The sequence below is a fragment of the Acartia tonsa genome, chromosome 9 (assembly GCF_053477335.1).
Source record: "Acartia tonsa isolate MP-2025a chromosome 9, ASM5347733v1, whole genome shotgun sequence".
Taxonomy (NCBI): Eukaryota; Metazoa; Arthropoda; class Copepoda; order Calanoida; family Acartiidae; genus Acartia; species Acartia tonsa.
Window position 1 is genome coordinate 51,125,081 of NC_137268.1, and position 16,679 is coordinate 51,141,759.

Here is a 16,679-nt window from a genome sequence, read left to right on the forward strand (position 1 = left end):
GCCTCTAGGGGCTTTGCCCCAAGAGGTTTAATCAACCTATTTTTGTGTTATTTAGATTTTTTTTAAAGTAAAAAAAAAAATTGGGGGGGGGGTATTTTTCATTTTTTTGGGAGGGTTTGGGGTGACCCACCCCCCAATAAAATAGCTTAAAACCATCACAGGACCATTGGGCATATTCCCTGAAGAGTAGAACCCAATTGTTTTAGTGGTTACTGAGATCTTAAGATTCAGATGGAAAGACAGATGGACAAACAAACAGAAGGACAGACAGACAGACAGATGTACAGACAGACAGATAGACGGACAGACAGACAGACAGATGGACAGATGGACAGATAGACAAACGAACAAACAGACAGACAGACAGATGTACAGACAGACAGAGGGACAGACAGACCGATGGACAGATGGACAAACGGACAGAAGTACAGACGGACTGACAGATGTACAGACAGACAGAAAGACGGAAAGACAGACAGACAGATGGACAGATACACAAACGGACAGAAGGACAGACAGACAGACAGATGTACAGACAGACAGACAGATGGACAGATGAACAAACGGACAGAAGGAAAGACAGACAGACAGACAGATGTACAGACAGACAGACAGACAGATGGACAGACAGACAGATGGACAGACAGACAGATGGACAGACAGACAGATGGACAGACAGACAGACAGATGGACAGACAGACAGATGGACAGAAAAAAATATCTACCTGAAAGCAAGGGAATCGATCTCAACATAAGAGTAAAGCACTAGAGAGTGAAAAAGGTTTTCCTATTGCAATGACCTTATGCCAACTCTCAATTGGATCTTTGAAAATCAACCAATGGTAACGGTAATACCAACACAGCCAAGAAGCAGAAAACAATTTGATAGCAGCGAAAAAGGTCATTGAAAGGGGGGAGGTAGAATATACATCTATGCTATAGATCTTTCATCTCAACTTACCCATCCCCCTCCCCATACCTTTTTGAAAGTGTTCCTAGAGGCCTATACGGGCGAAGCCACTAGTGTTGAGGAGAAAAACAAAACATTGATAGCAAAAATTATGCATCCGGCAAAAAAACGTGAAATTTATCATACATATATTCCATGGAAATTTGCTGAATAAATTTTTTTAAAATGCTTAGTTACAAATAACAAAGATAAGAAAATAAAAATTGTATATTCTAACAGGCAGGGAAGGTCATTTAATGTTAAAACAAGGAAGTCAACATCCATAGAAAACGAAGCTCTAAAATCAGAATAAAAGGACATAATTACATTTTTAGGATTTGATTATAGAGATGACTCATTTAAAACATTGAACCTTGTAGTGAGAAAAAGTAAGATGAATAGGATAATTATATCATATAAAAAGTTGTCAAAAAAGTTAAAAATCAGCTTATTTTAAATGGAATTTCTAATTTATACAAGGTGTCCCACCTAAACTGTTTTTTTTTTAAACGCTTATTACTCCCTTAATATTTGAGCTATCTTAGTAAAATAAAAAGTATTTGGCAGCCTACTACTGACCATTTCATAGGATAATGATGAAAAATTCACAAAATAAACAGGAAAAAATCTACGAGTTATTACATAAGAGGTTCATTTTATTGAATTTAGACTAACCCACAAGAAAATATTTGCTTTGTGAACTTTAAGATTAGTTTGGGTCCAAACTGCTGGTCGCTCAGGCTTTCTAAGCACAAAAATAGAACAATCTTGACATGGCATACTAGAAATTCTCAATATTCAAGAATCTGAAGTGTAATATAAGTGAACAATATGTAAAAATAGGCATAATATTGATCTTCTTTGTTCATTTTTCATGTGAGCTCGATTTAAATGCACACAAGAACCTGAAATATACCAGATTTTTTAATTAGACTACAATGCCAGTTCTTATAATGTCAGAGTAAGTCTTAGAGATCCACCGTTTGACCACCAGCTGTTTTAAAAGTTAACTAAGGCATATTTTTCTTGTGGATTAGTCTTACATTCACTAAAATCAGCCTGTTATGTATTACCTTGTATATTTTTTTCTGTTAACTTTGCGGATTTTTCATCCCTATATCATTAAATGGTCAGTAGTTTGCTGCCAAATACTTTTTATTTTACGAAGATAGCTCGAATATTAAGGGAGTAATAAGCGTTTTTTAAAAAAAAAACAGTTTACGTGGGACACCCTGTAATTATTCTTATATAGAAAAGCTTTGCTTTGGTACAATTTTAATTTATTCAAAAGAAGCATAGCAAACCATATTATTAAACCTTACAGTCGGGGTTAAGTAGGGGTGTGGTTGGCCTATGGGCTGATCGGAATTTGAGTGCAAATTAGGACAGGGATTTAAAGGGATAAGATAATGGCCGATAAATTGATGTACATCCCCAATGTTAATACACAAAATTACCCTTTTGTAGAATATAATTAGTGGTTAAAACGTTTGGACACTCAACTTAATAAACCAACCTATCAAAATCCATTAAAAATCCCCAAAGTTTTAAAGCCAGCGAATAAAAAACTTTATTAAAACTTTGGGGACTATTGTAATAAACAATCCAATGTCCCCTGTCTCTCTGTCAATAGGCACTTTGAAAGAATACGCCGCCTCACTTTTGGGGGGTTGTTATCATCTTTGTTTAAAAATAAAGCTTCTCTGTCATTCTGTAATTGATTGTTGATTTAGGTTTGGTATAATAGTCCTATTTAAAGCTAGCATAAAGATTCAAGTAACATTTACTTCCAAAATCCAAACTAAAATGTCTCAACAGTTATTGTAAAAAGAATTGGTTTTTTTTCAGTCAGAATTTGGTACAAAATGTTATTTTTAACATGATTTTTTAGATAATTTGTTATTCCTAAGATGATTAGGCAACATATCAAATGAAAAGAAATTTGGCATAAAATTCAAATATGTTTACATAAAGTATCCTTTTTTAACAGGTTTACATTTTGCTCAGACTTTGAATTATATTATGTTTCAATAAATGTTTCTACTAAATTGTAATGATTGTTTGTCCCATTGCATTGTTTGTTATATTTAGCTTCGCTTCAATGATTGCTTTTTTTCTTTCTGTCTCTTCAGGTCACTTTCTTTACCTCTCTCTCTCTCTCTCTCTCTCTCTCTCTCTCTCTCTCTCTCTCTCTCTCTCTCTCTCTCTCTCTCTCTCTCTCTCTCTCTCTCTCTCTCTCTCTCTTTCTATCTCTCTTTCTCGCTCTCTTCTCTCTATATGACTCTTTCTCTCTCTATCGCACTCTCTCTCCATGACACTTTATTTATCTCTCTTTCTTTCTCTCTATCTTTCTTTATTCCACCATATCTCTATCCCTGTCGCTTTCTAAATCTCTATCATTCTCTCACTAACTCACTCTCTCTCTCTCCCTCTCTCTCTCTCTCTCTCTCTCTATCACGCTCTCTTTCTTCACATATGTCCTCGGAAGGTTTATAACTATTTTGGGCGAGGGTAACACCCCTATAAATAAATTACCCACACCCCCAAAAAAAAAAAATTTTATTTTTACTTTTACTTTTTAAAACTAATATAAAAATGGGATCTATCCCCCCCCCCCCCTCTTATATAGGCCTCTAGTGGCGCAGCCGCTAGTAAGAATAAAAAGAACTAAGATTGATATGATGACGTCAATAGAAAATTCTAGAATGTAAAGATAAAAAATATTTTATAAGTTAATGAGGATAATATTTAGCTACTCTGCAAGTTTTGGGAATTTGTTTTGTTTCTTCATTTAACTTTCAGTTTTCCTATTTTGGCACTTTCCCACGAAGTAACTTGTTAAACAGTGAACCCATCAATCTAAATTTTAAAAATTAAAAATAAGGGAGTGGGGCAGTTTTTCGTTTGTTTGTTTATTATTAAAGGTTTGGTTAGGTTATATTAGTTTCTATGTATCCCTGCAGGCTATTTTATATTTAATTTATTGATTACTATTGTATGTCATTGTCCTTGTTATCTTTCATATCTAGCGTGGAGGAAAAAACATTATAATTACTGTGTATGTATATATATGAAAACAAGGATGACAACATCCATAAAAGCGAAGCACTGAAACGGTAGGACAAACGGACATTAACACTTGTATAGTGTCTGAACTGAATAATCAAAATATGAAAGTATAAGAGTCGAAGCAAAAGTGTAAGTAAATTTTTTGCAAAACTGCTTGATACAGGATAATGTTTATGGACATACTTACATTTTTAGGACTTGATTATATAGTTGCTTCGCTTATAAAATTGTTCTTTGTTGTCCCAGGAATCAATATACCAAAAATCAGATCAAATGGATAATTAGATCACATAAAAATTTGTTGTTAAAAAAGTAGAAAAATCAACATGTTTAAAATGGACGTATGGACATTCTGGTAATGATTATAGAGTTGCTACGCTTTTAAAATCGTACCTAACTACTACAGGAATCACCATGCAAAGTTTGAAATCGATAGGACAATTCTAACATGCCTAAATTAACTAATAAAAGCTATCTATCTCGGACGGATGGACGGACGTACGGACGGACCGACCCTAATTATAGAAAAGCTTCGCTTTTAAAAAGGAATTATCTAAATAATAATGACAACATACAACAATCATAGCTCATCCTTACATATAAGTAAAAACAGATAAGTGTAGAAGGGGGGTGGATATAACCTCTATGTTCACCCCTCTATACACTCCTTGACAAGGGTCTAAACGCTCCTGATACAAATCCCCACCCCCACCCCTCCAATGAAGGAGAGTGTCGTGTCATCTAGGGGGGTGTATCCACCCCCATAACCTGTTAATATTATCTCCCTATTGGATGTTATTCCCCACCCCCCTTAGACTTTAGTTTTAAGGGGTTGTCAAAATTGTTGGGTGGCAAACTGTATGTAGAACTGGTAGAGAAGGTGTGTAAACATTTGAGTAGATGAAAGAAAAAAGTAAAATGGTGAAAAGTTTAACCTTAAAGAAGCTTAACTGTAAAGAGAGCCATACGGGTCCTAGACTTGACAAGACACAAACATCTTTTGTTAATGTATCAATATTTAATTCAATTTAATTTGAAATAACATAAGATTTTTGCAGGATAGATAAGACACTTAAAACAGACTTTGCAGCTGCCCTCAGCTTGATTAATCCTTAAATTTAACCCATTTGAATACATTTTCTAATTCATTGATAAAATCCTTGTAGAAATTTTAAAAAAGCCAATGTACACTAAATTTTAATGGTTACCAAAATTTTATAAACTTGTTTTCACATTTGTTTGTTTCAAAACTTCAGGAAGCTTTATTAAATTTTGATTGTTTGGTTCAAAATATCTAGTGTGAAAATCCCTATTTATTAAGTAGCTATACTACATTATGCTTAAAAATATAAAAATATTCTGATAAATTTAATGAACTTTTATGAATTTCCTTATCTTATGCTTACGTTAATTAAACCTATTCTACCTGGCTATGAAGCTACTCTAATACATAAATATCTGTATGTCAAAGTGACTCAAATATAAGAATAAGATTTTTTGGCTGCTATTGATGATAGTTGGCTTGAATTTTTGCTATTGATAACAATCTGTTTTATAAAATAATCAGTTTTTATTTAAAGTTTTTCAAAAACATATTTTTAGGCTATGAGAAAACAGGGTCCTAGCCATACAAAACTGCAGGGATTTTCCAAGATAACATAAATTAACATAAATATTTATATATAGCTTGTGATATACATACATGCAATTTTAGAGAACTCAATTTTTATGGAGTTATTGTAATTTACTTGGCTTCTTTGGAAGATTGGTGTTTTAACTTATATCCTTTGACGAAAAGTTTCTTTTTATTTTGTCCCTTTGTCTGTAATTTTTAGAATTAAACTTATGGAAAGATGTTGTTCTTGTTAAATTTTTCAGAAATTGTTGTATGATTTGTTTAAACAATGATTATTCTTAAGAGCAAAGCTTTTTTTACATTTAAGATCTGTCCCAACTTCTCCAACATCATTTTCATGTTTTAGATGTTCCTTTTCTTTTTGATAAAGTTTATTTTATCTTTTTTGTTGATAATTTTTTATATTAATAATTTATTAACATCTTATTTCTTTAAAATGCTAAATGGTTCATCTTTATGTTTATATTTAAAATGACTAAGCTACATTTGCTTGACTAAGGCAGGCCATTGATAATGAAGATTTTTCTTTGGAATATATTTTACTATGAAGCAACAGTAGTTACTAATTTTAAATATTATGGTTGAGATAGATTTATATCTGTTAAACTTTACTTTTCAGATTATTAGTGTTTACATAAGTGCTTTAACATAATTTATCGTCCTTGATAAGTTATAAAATTATTATAACAAACAGCATGCACAAGAGATAAAGAAAATATTTAAGAAAATTCTAGTTAGTAGTTATTTAGCCATTCAAGATGGTTTTCCTACTATTCCTGTTAATTAGTTTTGTAACAGGTAAAAGTCTTAACCTTTATTAGCCCAAGTGCTTTGGTTTGACTAGGAGGGGGGGGGGGGGGGTGGGTAATGGCAACACCTCTACTACCAACTTCTAAATATTTTTTAGTTATGAAAAAAATCTGATGAAATTTTTCATGTTTTATGAAATGTTTCTTTCTCTTTAAAGATTTTTTCAGAGAATGTTTTCTATAATTTTATTTTAACCCATTAGTGCCGAGCGCCACTTTTATGGGCCGATCGAGCTGTAAGTTTCAGGGAAGCTTTATAATGGTCAAACCGGAATTCGTATTTTTTTGTTTTGCTCTAGTGGCGTGCACAGGAAAGTTGCAAAAAAACCCGGTTCGGCTTGGCCATAAATACCAACCAGGCATTAACACCCGTTTTTGGTGCTTTCCCCCAGTTTTAAAACCCGGTTGACCTGTATAAACCCGGTTATTTTGACCAAAAATCGAAAAATGTAATTTTTGAACGCCAAAAGTGAGATGAACACTTTTTAGAACTTTGATAAGATCCGTAATTGAAAACTACACAACCTCATGTAATCTAAAGAGCTACAAGTATAATACGAAGCGATTTATTTCAAATTTAGTGTTTCGGCTACAGGTGCCGCCGTTTTCGGGTAAAAAAACCCGTTGCTCGAAGTTTTAAAAGACACACACTACAAAAAAAGAACATATAAAATTTGGGTGTTACATATCAGAAAACGATCATAAAACTATTGGGTGACACCTATAGAGATTACTAGGGTTATTATGGTGGCTCAAACCCTTACTAATGACGTTAATTGTTATTTTTATTGGTTGAAAAGTTAAAACCGGGTAATAAAAACCGAAACCGAGCCGGGTTTTAAAATTTTCGGGTATGTATGGCCAAGCCGAACCGGGTCATAATAGGGCGTAAAAAAACGATAAAAAAATCATATAAAAAATAATAATTTGAATAAAACGAATTCACATATAGATGTACTTGTCAATAAACATTAGATTTCACGAAAAAAATCAGCGACTTTACTATAAAAACAAAAAAGTTAGAAGGGGTATTTTGAATTTCATGATTTTCAAATTTTGTTGAGCTATATCATAAAACGGAAGTAAGCTAAACTGCCTGCTCCAGGGGGAAATGAAAGCCAGGGTAGTAGAGGAGGGATTCATACTGAGAATGATGCAATTATAGAGCCGGAAACCGGTTTTTTTTCCATTTTTCGGAACCGGGTTTTAATGTCCGGTTCGGCACTAATGGGTTAAATGAATAATTTCATTGATCAATAAGGAAATTAAAGTTATATGAAAAAGTATCTACTTTTAATTTAAGCATTTCTTAAATCAATTTACCAGCTTTTTATTTGTTTCCATTGCATATGAGAAGCAAATTTACATAAACAAGGGGCTTTGTAAAACAATATTGAGGGTGGAGGTTAAACCCCTCAGATTAATGTAAAAAAAATATCTGACTTGTTAAAACTAAGTTGTTTTTTAGAGGGGCAAGAGTAGCAATCCTCATTACTTAATTGGAAGTCCTTGCAGAAAGATATTAAAATAAAGCACAGATACAATTATGTTCTTTAGAATATAAAATCTTTGAATCTTTAGATATGATTATAATTTTTACAATTCAGGTTCAGAGTATTGCCAAGCTCCTACGGATGCTGATTGTCAAGATGTTGTGGACATTGGAGGGCATCATATCTATAACAGATGGCCATGTAAGAGTTATGAATTAATTATAAAAGTTGTAAACTAAATTGCTAAGATATATTCAAATATTCAATGTGTTTCAAAATAAACTGCGTTTTCCAGTTTTGGGAATCAACCAGAAGGAGAATGAAAAAAATAATTATAGGTCCATATTCTCTGTAAAAATGTATATAACATTTACTTAAGTTGTTTTTTATATCTCTAAAAATGCGGCTGTACTGATAGGTACATGTAGGGTAAAAATGCCTGATGCTAAAACTGTGATAACAATTATAATCAAATAACTCATTTATTTAGCAACATATAGGTTGTAAAGTACAATATTAAAGAAATAAAAGGTTAAATCAATGTCCCCCTTTTAGATTTTTTACAAGTAACTTTTTATTTCATTTTAATATCTTTAAAAATAAGCAAGTTATCTTGATTCAAAATTTTGCTAAAAAGGCTTTTTCTTTAATTACTTGTTATGTGAGTTAATATGTCATACATCAATCAAAGGGGATTAGGAGATTAAAGAGGGAGGAGGGAGGAACAAACATGGGTTTTATAATACTAGCAAATTGAATCATAATTAAAGCAAGAATAAGCATTTTAAATTAAATTTTAAATGTAATTATTAGAATATTTCGTTGAGCATGCTATATTGTGGTTTTCAAGTAAAAAAAAAGAATTTAGTTGAATGTTATAGCCCTAAATTCTACAAGAATAAAGCAACACACATATTTTTTTAATTCTTTAAGCTCTAAAAAGCGCTATTGTTTTAAGAGATATTAAAAAACACCTTTAATAAAATTAATCCATATTTCTATAGAGAATAAGAATATATGATTATTTTTTTCATACTCCTACTGGTTGTTTCCCAAAACCAGAAAACGCAGTTTTATTTGAAACACCCTCTAAATATTATAATATAAAGGAGAAAGGATGGCTTGATATTAGTTTGTCTGTGTGACTGTATGCCTTTGTGTGTAAAAAATAGTTTTTAAACTACAGACCAATATGACTTACAGTAAAGCTTCTTTGGATCAATGAACACTTTTGATTATGAAACATTACTTTCATAAAAATTGTTTATATTCATAAAAATAAAAATCTAAATAAGTTTTCTTCCTTCTGGTTATCTCACAGACTGGAAAATGCAGTGTCTGTTTGTTGTACACCCAGTATATAACACATTATTTTACGCATTACTAGAGGCTTCAACGAGCACATGAGGGAAGATTAAATGGGGGGGGGGGGGGTGGAGCATTCACTTCATTTTAATTTTAAAAAGAAAATTATAAATAATAAGGGTGACATTTCCCCAAAATGTTTAAAAATGTCAATCTTAGAACTCTGTTAACATGCAAACTCAATGAATTCAATTAAAATGGTACAATAGCATAATAATGACATATTATTTTTAATTGTAATTGTTTACTAAGGCAATTTTATGAAATTTAAAATAGCAGCCATGGCTGACCATTTATCAAGCTAACAGTATTCTACTACTCACTTCCAGTGAGGGGACATTAGATTATTAAAACTGATCATCAGAGTTTTGTAAAAACTCGATCTTAATTATTGGCTCAAACAATCTTGGGTACTTTTAATTAAATTTTGATTGGTTGGTTTATTTATAATCGTAGTGGATCAATTTTAAAATCGTTGTCCTATCACTCAAGATCCCTTAATAATTACAAAAATTTTGTCAGGGTCCTTATTTAATATTTGAACAATTGAATAATTTATAATTTGTATTTAAAAGGTGATTGTCGGAAGCTCTGGTGGTGTGAGGATGGGAAACTTCAGACTGACATCTGCACACCATTGAGTGATGGAACAGAAACATGTAACAATACTTTATTTAAACAAGTTTTAAGTAGAAATGTGTTTTTGTTAATATTTATCTATAAAAACAAAGTAGAATGCTGTCTGATTGAACATCTGTTAGTTTGTTTTAAGTTCAAGATCTTGGTAACTGCTAATCTGATTTATTCTAATCTTAACCCTTACAGATCGGGGGGGGGGTCATATTGACCCCCCCCCTCTAGTTTTTTCAATGTCATTTTTTTTGTAGGTGAGATAGAGAGTTGTGACTTCATGACTTTTTAAGTTTAGTAATTATACGTCGGCAAGAGTTGATTTTATTAGGATATCTGGTCTGTGTCGGTCGTGGTGTCCGGTTAAAGTCGGTTGGGTAGCACAAAAATTAAAAAAAAATTCTAAATAAATCTTAATTTCTACATTATGACTTTTGTGTATAAGGTAGAAACCTAACTTTTTTTTGGTGAATACTGACCTTATGAGAAAAGTGGTGTTATGACTGTTTGACCGCACCCTTACCGACTTTATGACCGATTTTTGTCCGGCTTTTACTACAGACATATATCATGAATATCGTGGCTTCTATTACAGCTAGAGACCTATAATTTTTTTTGGTAAATCCTTGAGCAACAGTAAACAGATAAAAATATTAATTGGTGCCGCCAACCGCCGTTTTACCGCCGTAACCGCCGAAAATGGCGGTTTCCGTTATTTGCCGTTTTTCGGCGATGATCAGAAAAAGTATTTTTTTTGTTATGAAAAATAAAAGTTCGTCCAAATATTTTGTCATCCTAGCTGCAAAATTGGCCGCTCTACAGCTGTTTTAAAATTTAGCGGCTGGCCGCTAAAAAGCGGCTAAGGAGCGGCCTGACTGCTATGACTAGAAAAAGTAATTTTCTCTAAAAATACACATGAACCACCAGAAAAAAATTTTACGTCTTTATCTGTAACAGAAGCCGAGATAGAGGGGGGGGTCAATATGACCCCCCCCCCGATCTATTAAGGTGGGAATTGGGGCCCGATCTGTAAGGGTTAAGAAACTTACTGTTCCTGCAGTAGTTTTGAAATATTTTCTTTAAGGATGGGACACCCTCACCCCCAAAACAAAAAATGTCCCACAATTTTTTAAATTAAAAACAAATAAGGGTGGTTAAGGTTCCCCTAAAACACCATTTGATAGCATTTAACTTGGGATAAATTGTGTCAGAGAGTAACTTTATTTAGAGGATTTTTTGATAATATTTTTGTCTTAAAAAACGCTTCTATATAATATACTATACCCTTTCCTCCTTCTACTGTAATAGATTAAAATAGGGAGTCTAAATCTATAATAAGGGTTTCTAAATCAGGATATGGCAGGGGAGGGGGAGTAAGGTAATTTTCTTTCTGGGGGGGAGGGAAGGGGTACTTGACTTCTCAACTGGAAAGTGAGTATGAGTAAAAGTTAATTAATGACTAATAGATTATTCATTAAAGTAAATGAATATAGGGGGCATATGATATAAAAACCTGTCCCATTTTTGTATTTGGTCTATGAAATCAGTTTATAGCTTCGGAAATATAAACACAGCAGGGTCCCTACCAAAGAACCAAAAAAAATTTGTTAGCAGATAAAAAGGGTTTCTGCTATTTGGTTCAGGTAGCTGTCTTGATTATTCATCTATTCTTATAATCAAGACTTAATTTTTTGCTTATGCAATTGATAGATAGATATAAAACGATGTACTATTTTATACCTAGCAACTTAGATAGAGAGTATTAATGTGGGGAGGGTAGAGATTATTTCCTAATAATATAATTTTTACATAATTATATTTAAACTCTTAAATAAGATAAATTTTTGTAGATTTGTTTAATATAATATTATTATTTATTAGTACAATCTTTTAACATAAAAGCTGCAATGTTGTTGCTGGGCTTATATCATTATCATTAAATCCTATTTTTCAATATTTTCATATGCTTTATCTACAACTTATTAACCCATTATGGAGTATGTACTGAAGTGAAAGCTAATATTTTGTAACCCTCAGCCTGTTTGTATAGTCCAGATTTCAAACAATGCATAATAATCTTATTCAAATGTAAACCCTATCTTTCACTAACTCAAATATCAAACTCTCCCTACACATTTGTTAGTAATACAAGTTACTATAAAATTAGGGCATGTCCGTTCATTTGTATTTTAAAAGATTTTTAATAGTGGTAAACTGTGCTTTTTATCTGAATTAATTCTATAAATTTATTATATTTTAGTTAATTTCATTGAAAAATACAAACATAAGACAATAATAAATATAAATCATTTTTAATGCTTTATATGTCCTAGTTATTATTTACATGTGAAGTATTAAATATGTTATTTGTTGATTAGATGTGGGGCTATTTGGAAATTGTGTGAATGTAGGTGACATTCCCTGGGATATCTGTAAAACAGGTAAAATATTTACTTTCACCAGGGAAGGATGAGACATTAGGCTCTAAAGTTAAATAAACGTATTTTCTTATTAGAACTTTTGTAGCCTTAATAAATATTGATTGGTTAGTACCATATAGCATTTTTAAAACTTTTTTACTACTCCTTTTAATCTTTAAAAGGGGTACTTTAATTGATTATCATTAGGGGTTTACATATATTTATTATGCACTGTCTTTGAATTTAATATTCTTTTTCTTATCTGGCATCAATTTGCATCAAGTTAGATAAAATTCAAAGTGGGTACAGCATAAAACGTTAGTTTGTACTTTGTACTTATTTTTTTTGAAAAGTATTAGAATAAATTTACATGGAATTATTACCCTGCATTAAGTATATATATGACACAGCATGAACCAAATAATAATATAATTATTCGGTGAATAAGTAAATAAAGCTTATAAATTCAAAACAATATAATTGTTTCATTTTGACATGCATAACTTTACTTATATTCTGTTTTTCTTGTTTAAAATGCTAAATTTTTACTTCTTCCCTAAAAGTTTTTTAGGCAGTACATACAATAGATTACACTAAAAAAATTGCTAGAAAATTAGGCTGCAATTTGAAATTACAATAAAAGTTGATTTACAAATGTTAGAATTGTTCTATCAATTTTAAACTTTGAATGATTTAAAAGTTAGGTATGATTATGGAAGCATACATATTCTGTTTTTTCAATTCTTACACTCTACAAGTGTTAATGTTTTATTGCTTACTGTTTCAGAGCCTCACTTTTATGAATGTTGTCATCTTTGTTTTTGTATAAATGTTTACAAAATTAAATGTACTTGAATAAAGCACATATTTATCATGATACCATCATACCATCATAACAGTCGTCGTGGGGGGGGGGGCGTTAAATGCCTATCCCCCTCCGGTTTTTTCTATCTCATTTTCTGTGTGTGAAAGATAAAGAGCCCAAACTGCGTGACTTTTTAAGTATGGGTATGACACATATCTGAGAGTTAACATTTTTTTAAAATCTCTATCCTGGCGGGCACAGGATGCCAGCAAACCTGGCAGGGTCATCCAGGTAAAGAGCCAAAATATGTTTTGACCTAAACAAAGAATTTTATCTCACCAAAATACTAAAATATCCTCTAGTAGTACATCCTTATATGAAATACAGGTGTTCAAGTCAATTTCAGGTTCCAGGTATGATCCTGCAGGTCCTGATCCTCCAGTTCTACAGAAATCTTTAAAAAGGCTCCTGTGGCCGCAATTTTTGACTTAGAGACTTTAAATTTTAAACTTAAGCTTTTCTTACATGTCTTCATATTGTAATAATATTTCATAAAGATCCAACGCCGTTTTCTTGCCGACCACCGACTGCAGGGGCTGGCAGCTTCCAAGTACAGCTGCAGCCCCTGAAATTTATATTTTGATATTTCTAATATAAAATTTACATAAAGATAAACATTTTCTGCAAAAAAATTTCTTCTAGCTTCAAAATTAAGAAAATTACAGCTGTTTGAAATTTTTAAGAAAAAAAGGACCTAAAAACAAAGGTTGTTAAATAAATGGGTGAAGGAAGCAAAAAATGACGTTACCTTAATTAACCCATAACGGTCGGGGGGGGGGGGCGTTGAACGCCCCCCCCATCCGGTTTTTTCTATCTCATTTTCTGTGTGTGAAAGATAAAGAGCCCAAACTGCTTGACTTTTTAAGTATGGGTATGACACATAACTGAGAGTTGGAATTTTTTGAATATCTTCATCCTGGCGGGCACAGAATGCCAGCAAACCTGGCAGGGTCATCCAGGTAAAGAGCAAAAATAATTTTTTTGACTAAAACAAAGCATTTTATCATACCAAAATACAAAAAAATCCTCTAGTAGTACATTCTTATATGAAATACAGGTGTTCAAGTCACTTTCAGGTTCCAGGTATGATCCTGCAGGTCCTGATCCTCCAGGTCTCCAGAAATCTTTAAAAGGCTCCTGTGGCCGCAATTTTTGACTTAGAGACTTCAAATGTTAAACTTAAGCTTTTCTTACATGTCTACATAACGTATTCAAATTTCATGAAGATCCGCCGCCGTTTTCCCGCCGACCGCCGACTGCGGCGGCTGGCAGCTGCCAAGTAAAGCTGCGGCCGCTGAAATTTATATTTTGATATTTCTAATGTAAAATTTACATAAAAATAAACATTTTCTGGGAAAAAAATTTTCTTCTAGCTTCAAAAATAAGAAAATTACAGCCGTTTGAAATTTTTAAATAAAAAAAGACCTAAAAACAAAGGTTGTTAAATAAAAGGGTGAAGGAAGCGAAAATTGACTTCGACTTATAAAAGGTCGGAAGTTCATTATCAAAAAAAAATTTAGCCCTCTAGCTCTAATAGGAACTGAGATAATTAGGGGGGGCATTGAACGCCCCCCCCCCCCCCCCCCCCCCCCGACCTATTAAGGTGCGGCAAGGGGCCTGACTGTAAAGGGTTAAGGTCGGAAGTTCATTATCAAACAGGGGACTTGCACAAACTTAAGAATTAATATTTTTGTTATTTAAGTTCTGACAGTCGTTGATGTTGGTTTGTTTTACTGCCTGATTTTAGAGCTTTATTTTTATGGTTGTTGTAATTCTTATTAAATGATAGATATTCTTGTAGTATGAATTGTTAGTAAATCATCTAGATTGTCATATTTAGAATTTGAAGCATTAAATACCTAGCATTCATTCTGTATTTTTTAGATTTTATAGCAAATAAGATTATAATTTTTTGAGCATACAATTTAAAAAAACACTGTTACATTATATTTCTTAATGTTTGTTTGTTTAATTTGTTGTCCATAGCTTTTAAGATGTTGTCATCCTTGTTTTCTAAAAAATAATAAAGTCAAACTATAAAATTATTATTTACTTAGATGATACCTGTCAAGATGAACGCCCAACAGATGCCAACTGCACAGCATTTCAAGATGGATTTTCTGATGAATTTCCCCTTCCATGTAAGTTTAGTTAGTTTCATCAGTTCAAACTTTAACTTTCTGTTTTTTTGTTGTATCCATTCCTTTTATCCTTGTAAGGCAGTATACTACCCTATAATATAGAGCAGTAGGATTTTTGTATAAAATTTAAGATCTCAGAAATTGCTTTACAGGAAAGCTTTATAAAGGACTTAACGAGGTTAAAAGTTAATTCTTTTCCTCTCATCTAGTATTCTTGAGGCTAGGGGCAAAGCAAAGTAAAGTATAAAACAAAGTAAAACATTATTTGTCTTTTTTAGATGATAAGCTACTCTATAATTTTTGTCTAAAGCAAAAGATCACCCTAACATGTTCATCATTTTGATTGTTCTTTATAGAAATTCATAAATGTATGTTTCCTGTAGGATATGAGAAAAGCTATGTTTTTATGTAGTATGGTTTTTGTTGCTAACAAAGTATTGGATTAATGGCTGTTTATGATCTATGCTTTTAGGAGAAGCTTCATGTACATCTGCATATCTTATACTTGTTGTAAGCAATATTCATACCCATTGTAGAGCCATTTGAGTCTAGGAGCACAACTGTCTATAATACAAAGAAGAAGCATGTAGTCTAAACTTTTAAGGGGATCAAACACAATAAAAAAATCCTCATGTTTTGAAAGTGGAGAAAAGAGTAACAATCCTATTGTACACCTTCCCCTATAGATGCAGTGTATAGGGCAAATTTATTAGTATATTATAAAGTAAAATACATCGTCCTATGGTTTATAATTAGTCCAAATGTGTTTTTAATGCCTCATTAATTGAATGAATATCTAACTGTTAATTTGCCAATACAAAGCTTTCTAAAATATCAATACATTTTTTCAAATTAAATTTCCGGCTGAAACCTAACCAAAACAATAGATTAATAAAATTGCTTGTAAAATAACCAATAATACAGGCATATCTCTTTTATATCAAACTATTGGCTGCGCACCAAGCATCTAGGGTGCTCTCTGTATCCAAGTGTAGAAAAAAGTGTAGTACATACAAATTTTCTCGCATTGTATTATAAATAGCATTTTGCAGATATAAAATGTACAATTATTAGATTAAAACCTTTTTTTTAACATGAGATGCTAAAGTCACAGGCTAAAAAACTGGTTTTAATCTTATGATTGTACATTTTTATATTCGTAGAAAGCGGGATATAATAGGATGCTAGACATAGTTTTTTCGTATGGATGAGAACTGGTTCCTATTCACTGGATTCGAATGAATACGAGAAAATACCTTGTTATTTTTATTTCATAGGATTATGCAAAATAATGAGAGAAAT

General features: G+C 32.1%; 1 protein-coding gene across 1 annotated transcript in view; it reads left to right on the forward strand.

Annotated features, from left to right (window-relative positions):
• The first annotated feature begins 6,392 nt into the window (after positions 1-6,392).
• LOC145329145 (adhesion G protein-coupled receptor L2-like) overlaps positions 6,393-16,679 on the forward strand; it is a 38,769-nt gene continuing 28,482 nt past the window's right edge. The window contains exons 1-5 of the mRNA XM_080173199.1: positions 6,393-6,452; positions 8,071-8,157; positions 9,897-9,980; positions 12,330-12,392; positions 15,294-15,377. Coding sequence (XP_080029325.1) covers positions 6,413-6,452; positions 8,071-8,157; positions 9,897-9,980; positions 12,330-12,392; positions 15,294-15,377 — 358 coding nt within the window. The 5' untranslated portion in view covers positions 6,393-6,412. The remainder of the gene's footprint in view (positions 6,453-8,070; positions 8,158-9,896; positions 9,981-12,329; positions 12,393-15,293; positions 15,378-16,679) is intronic.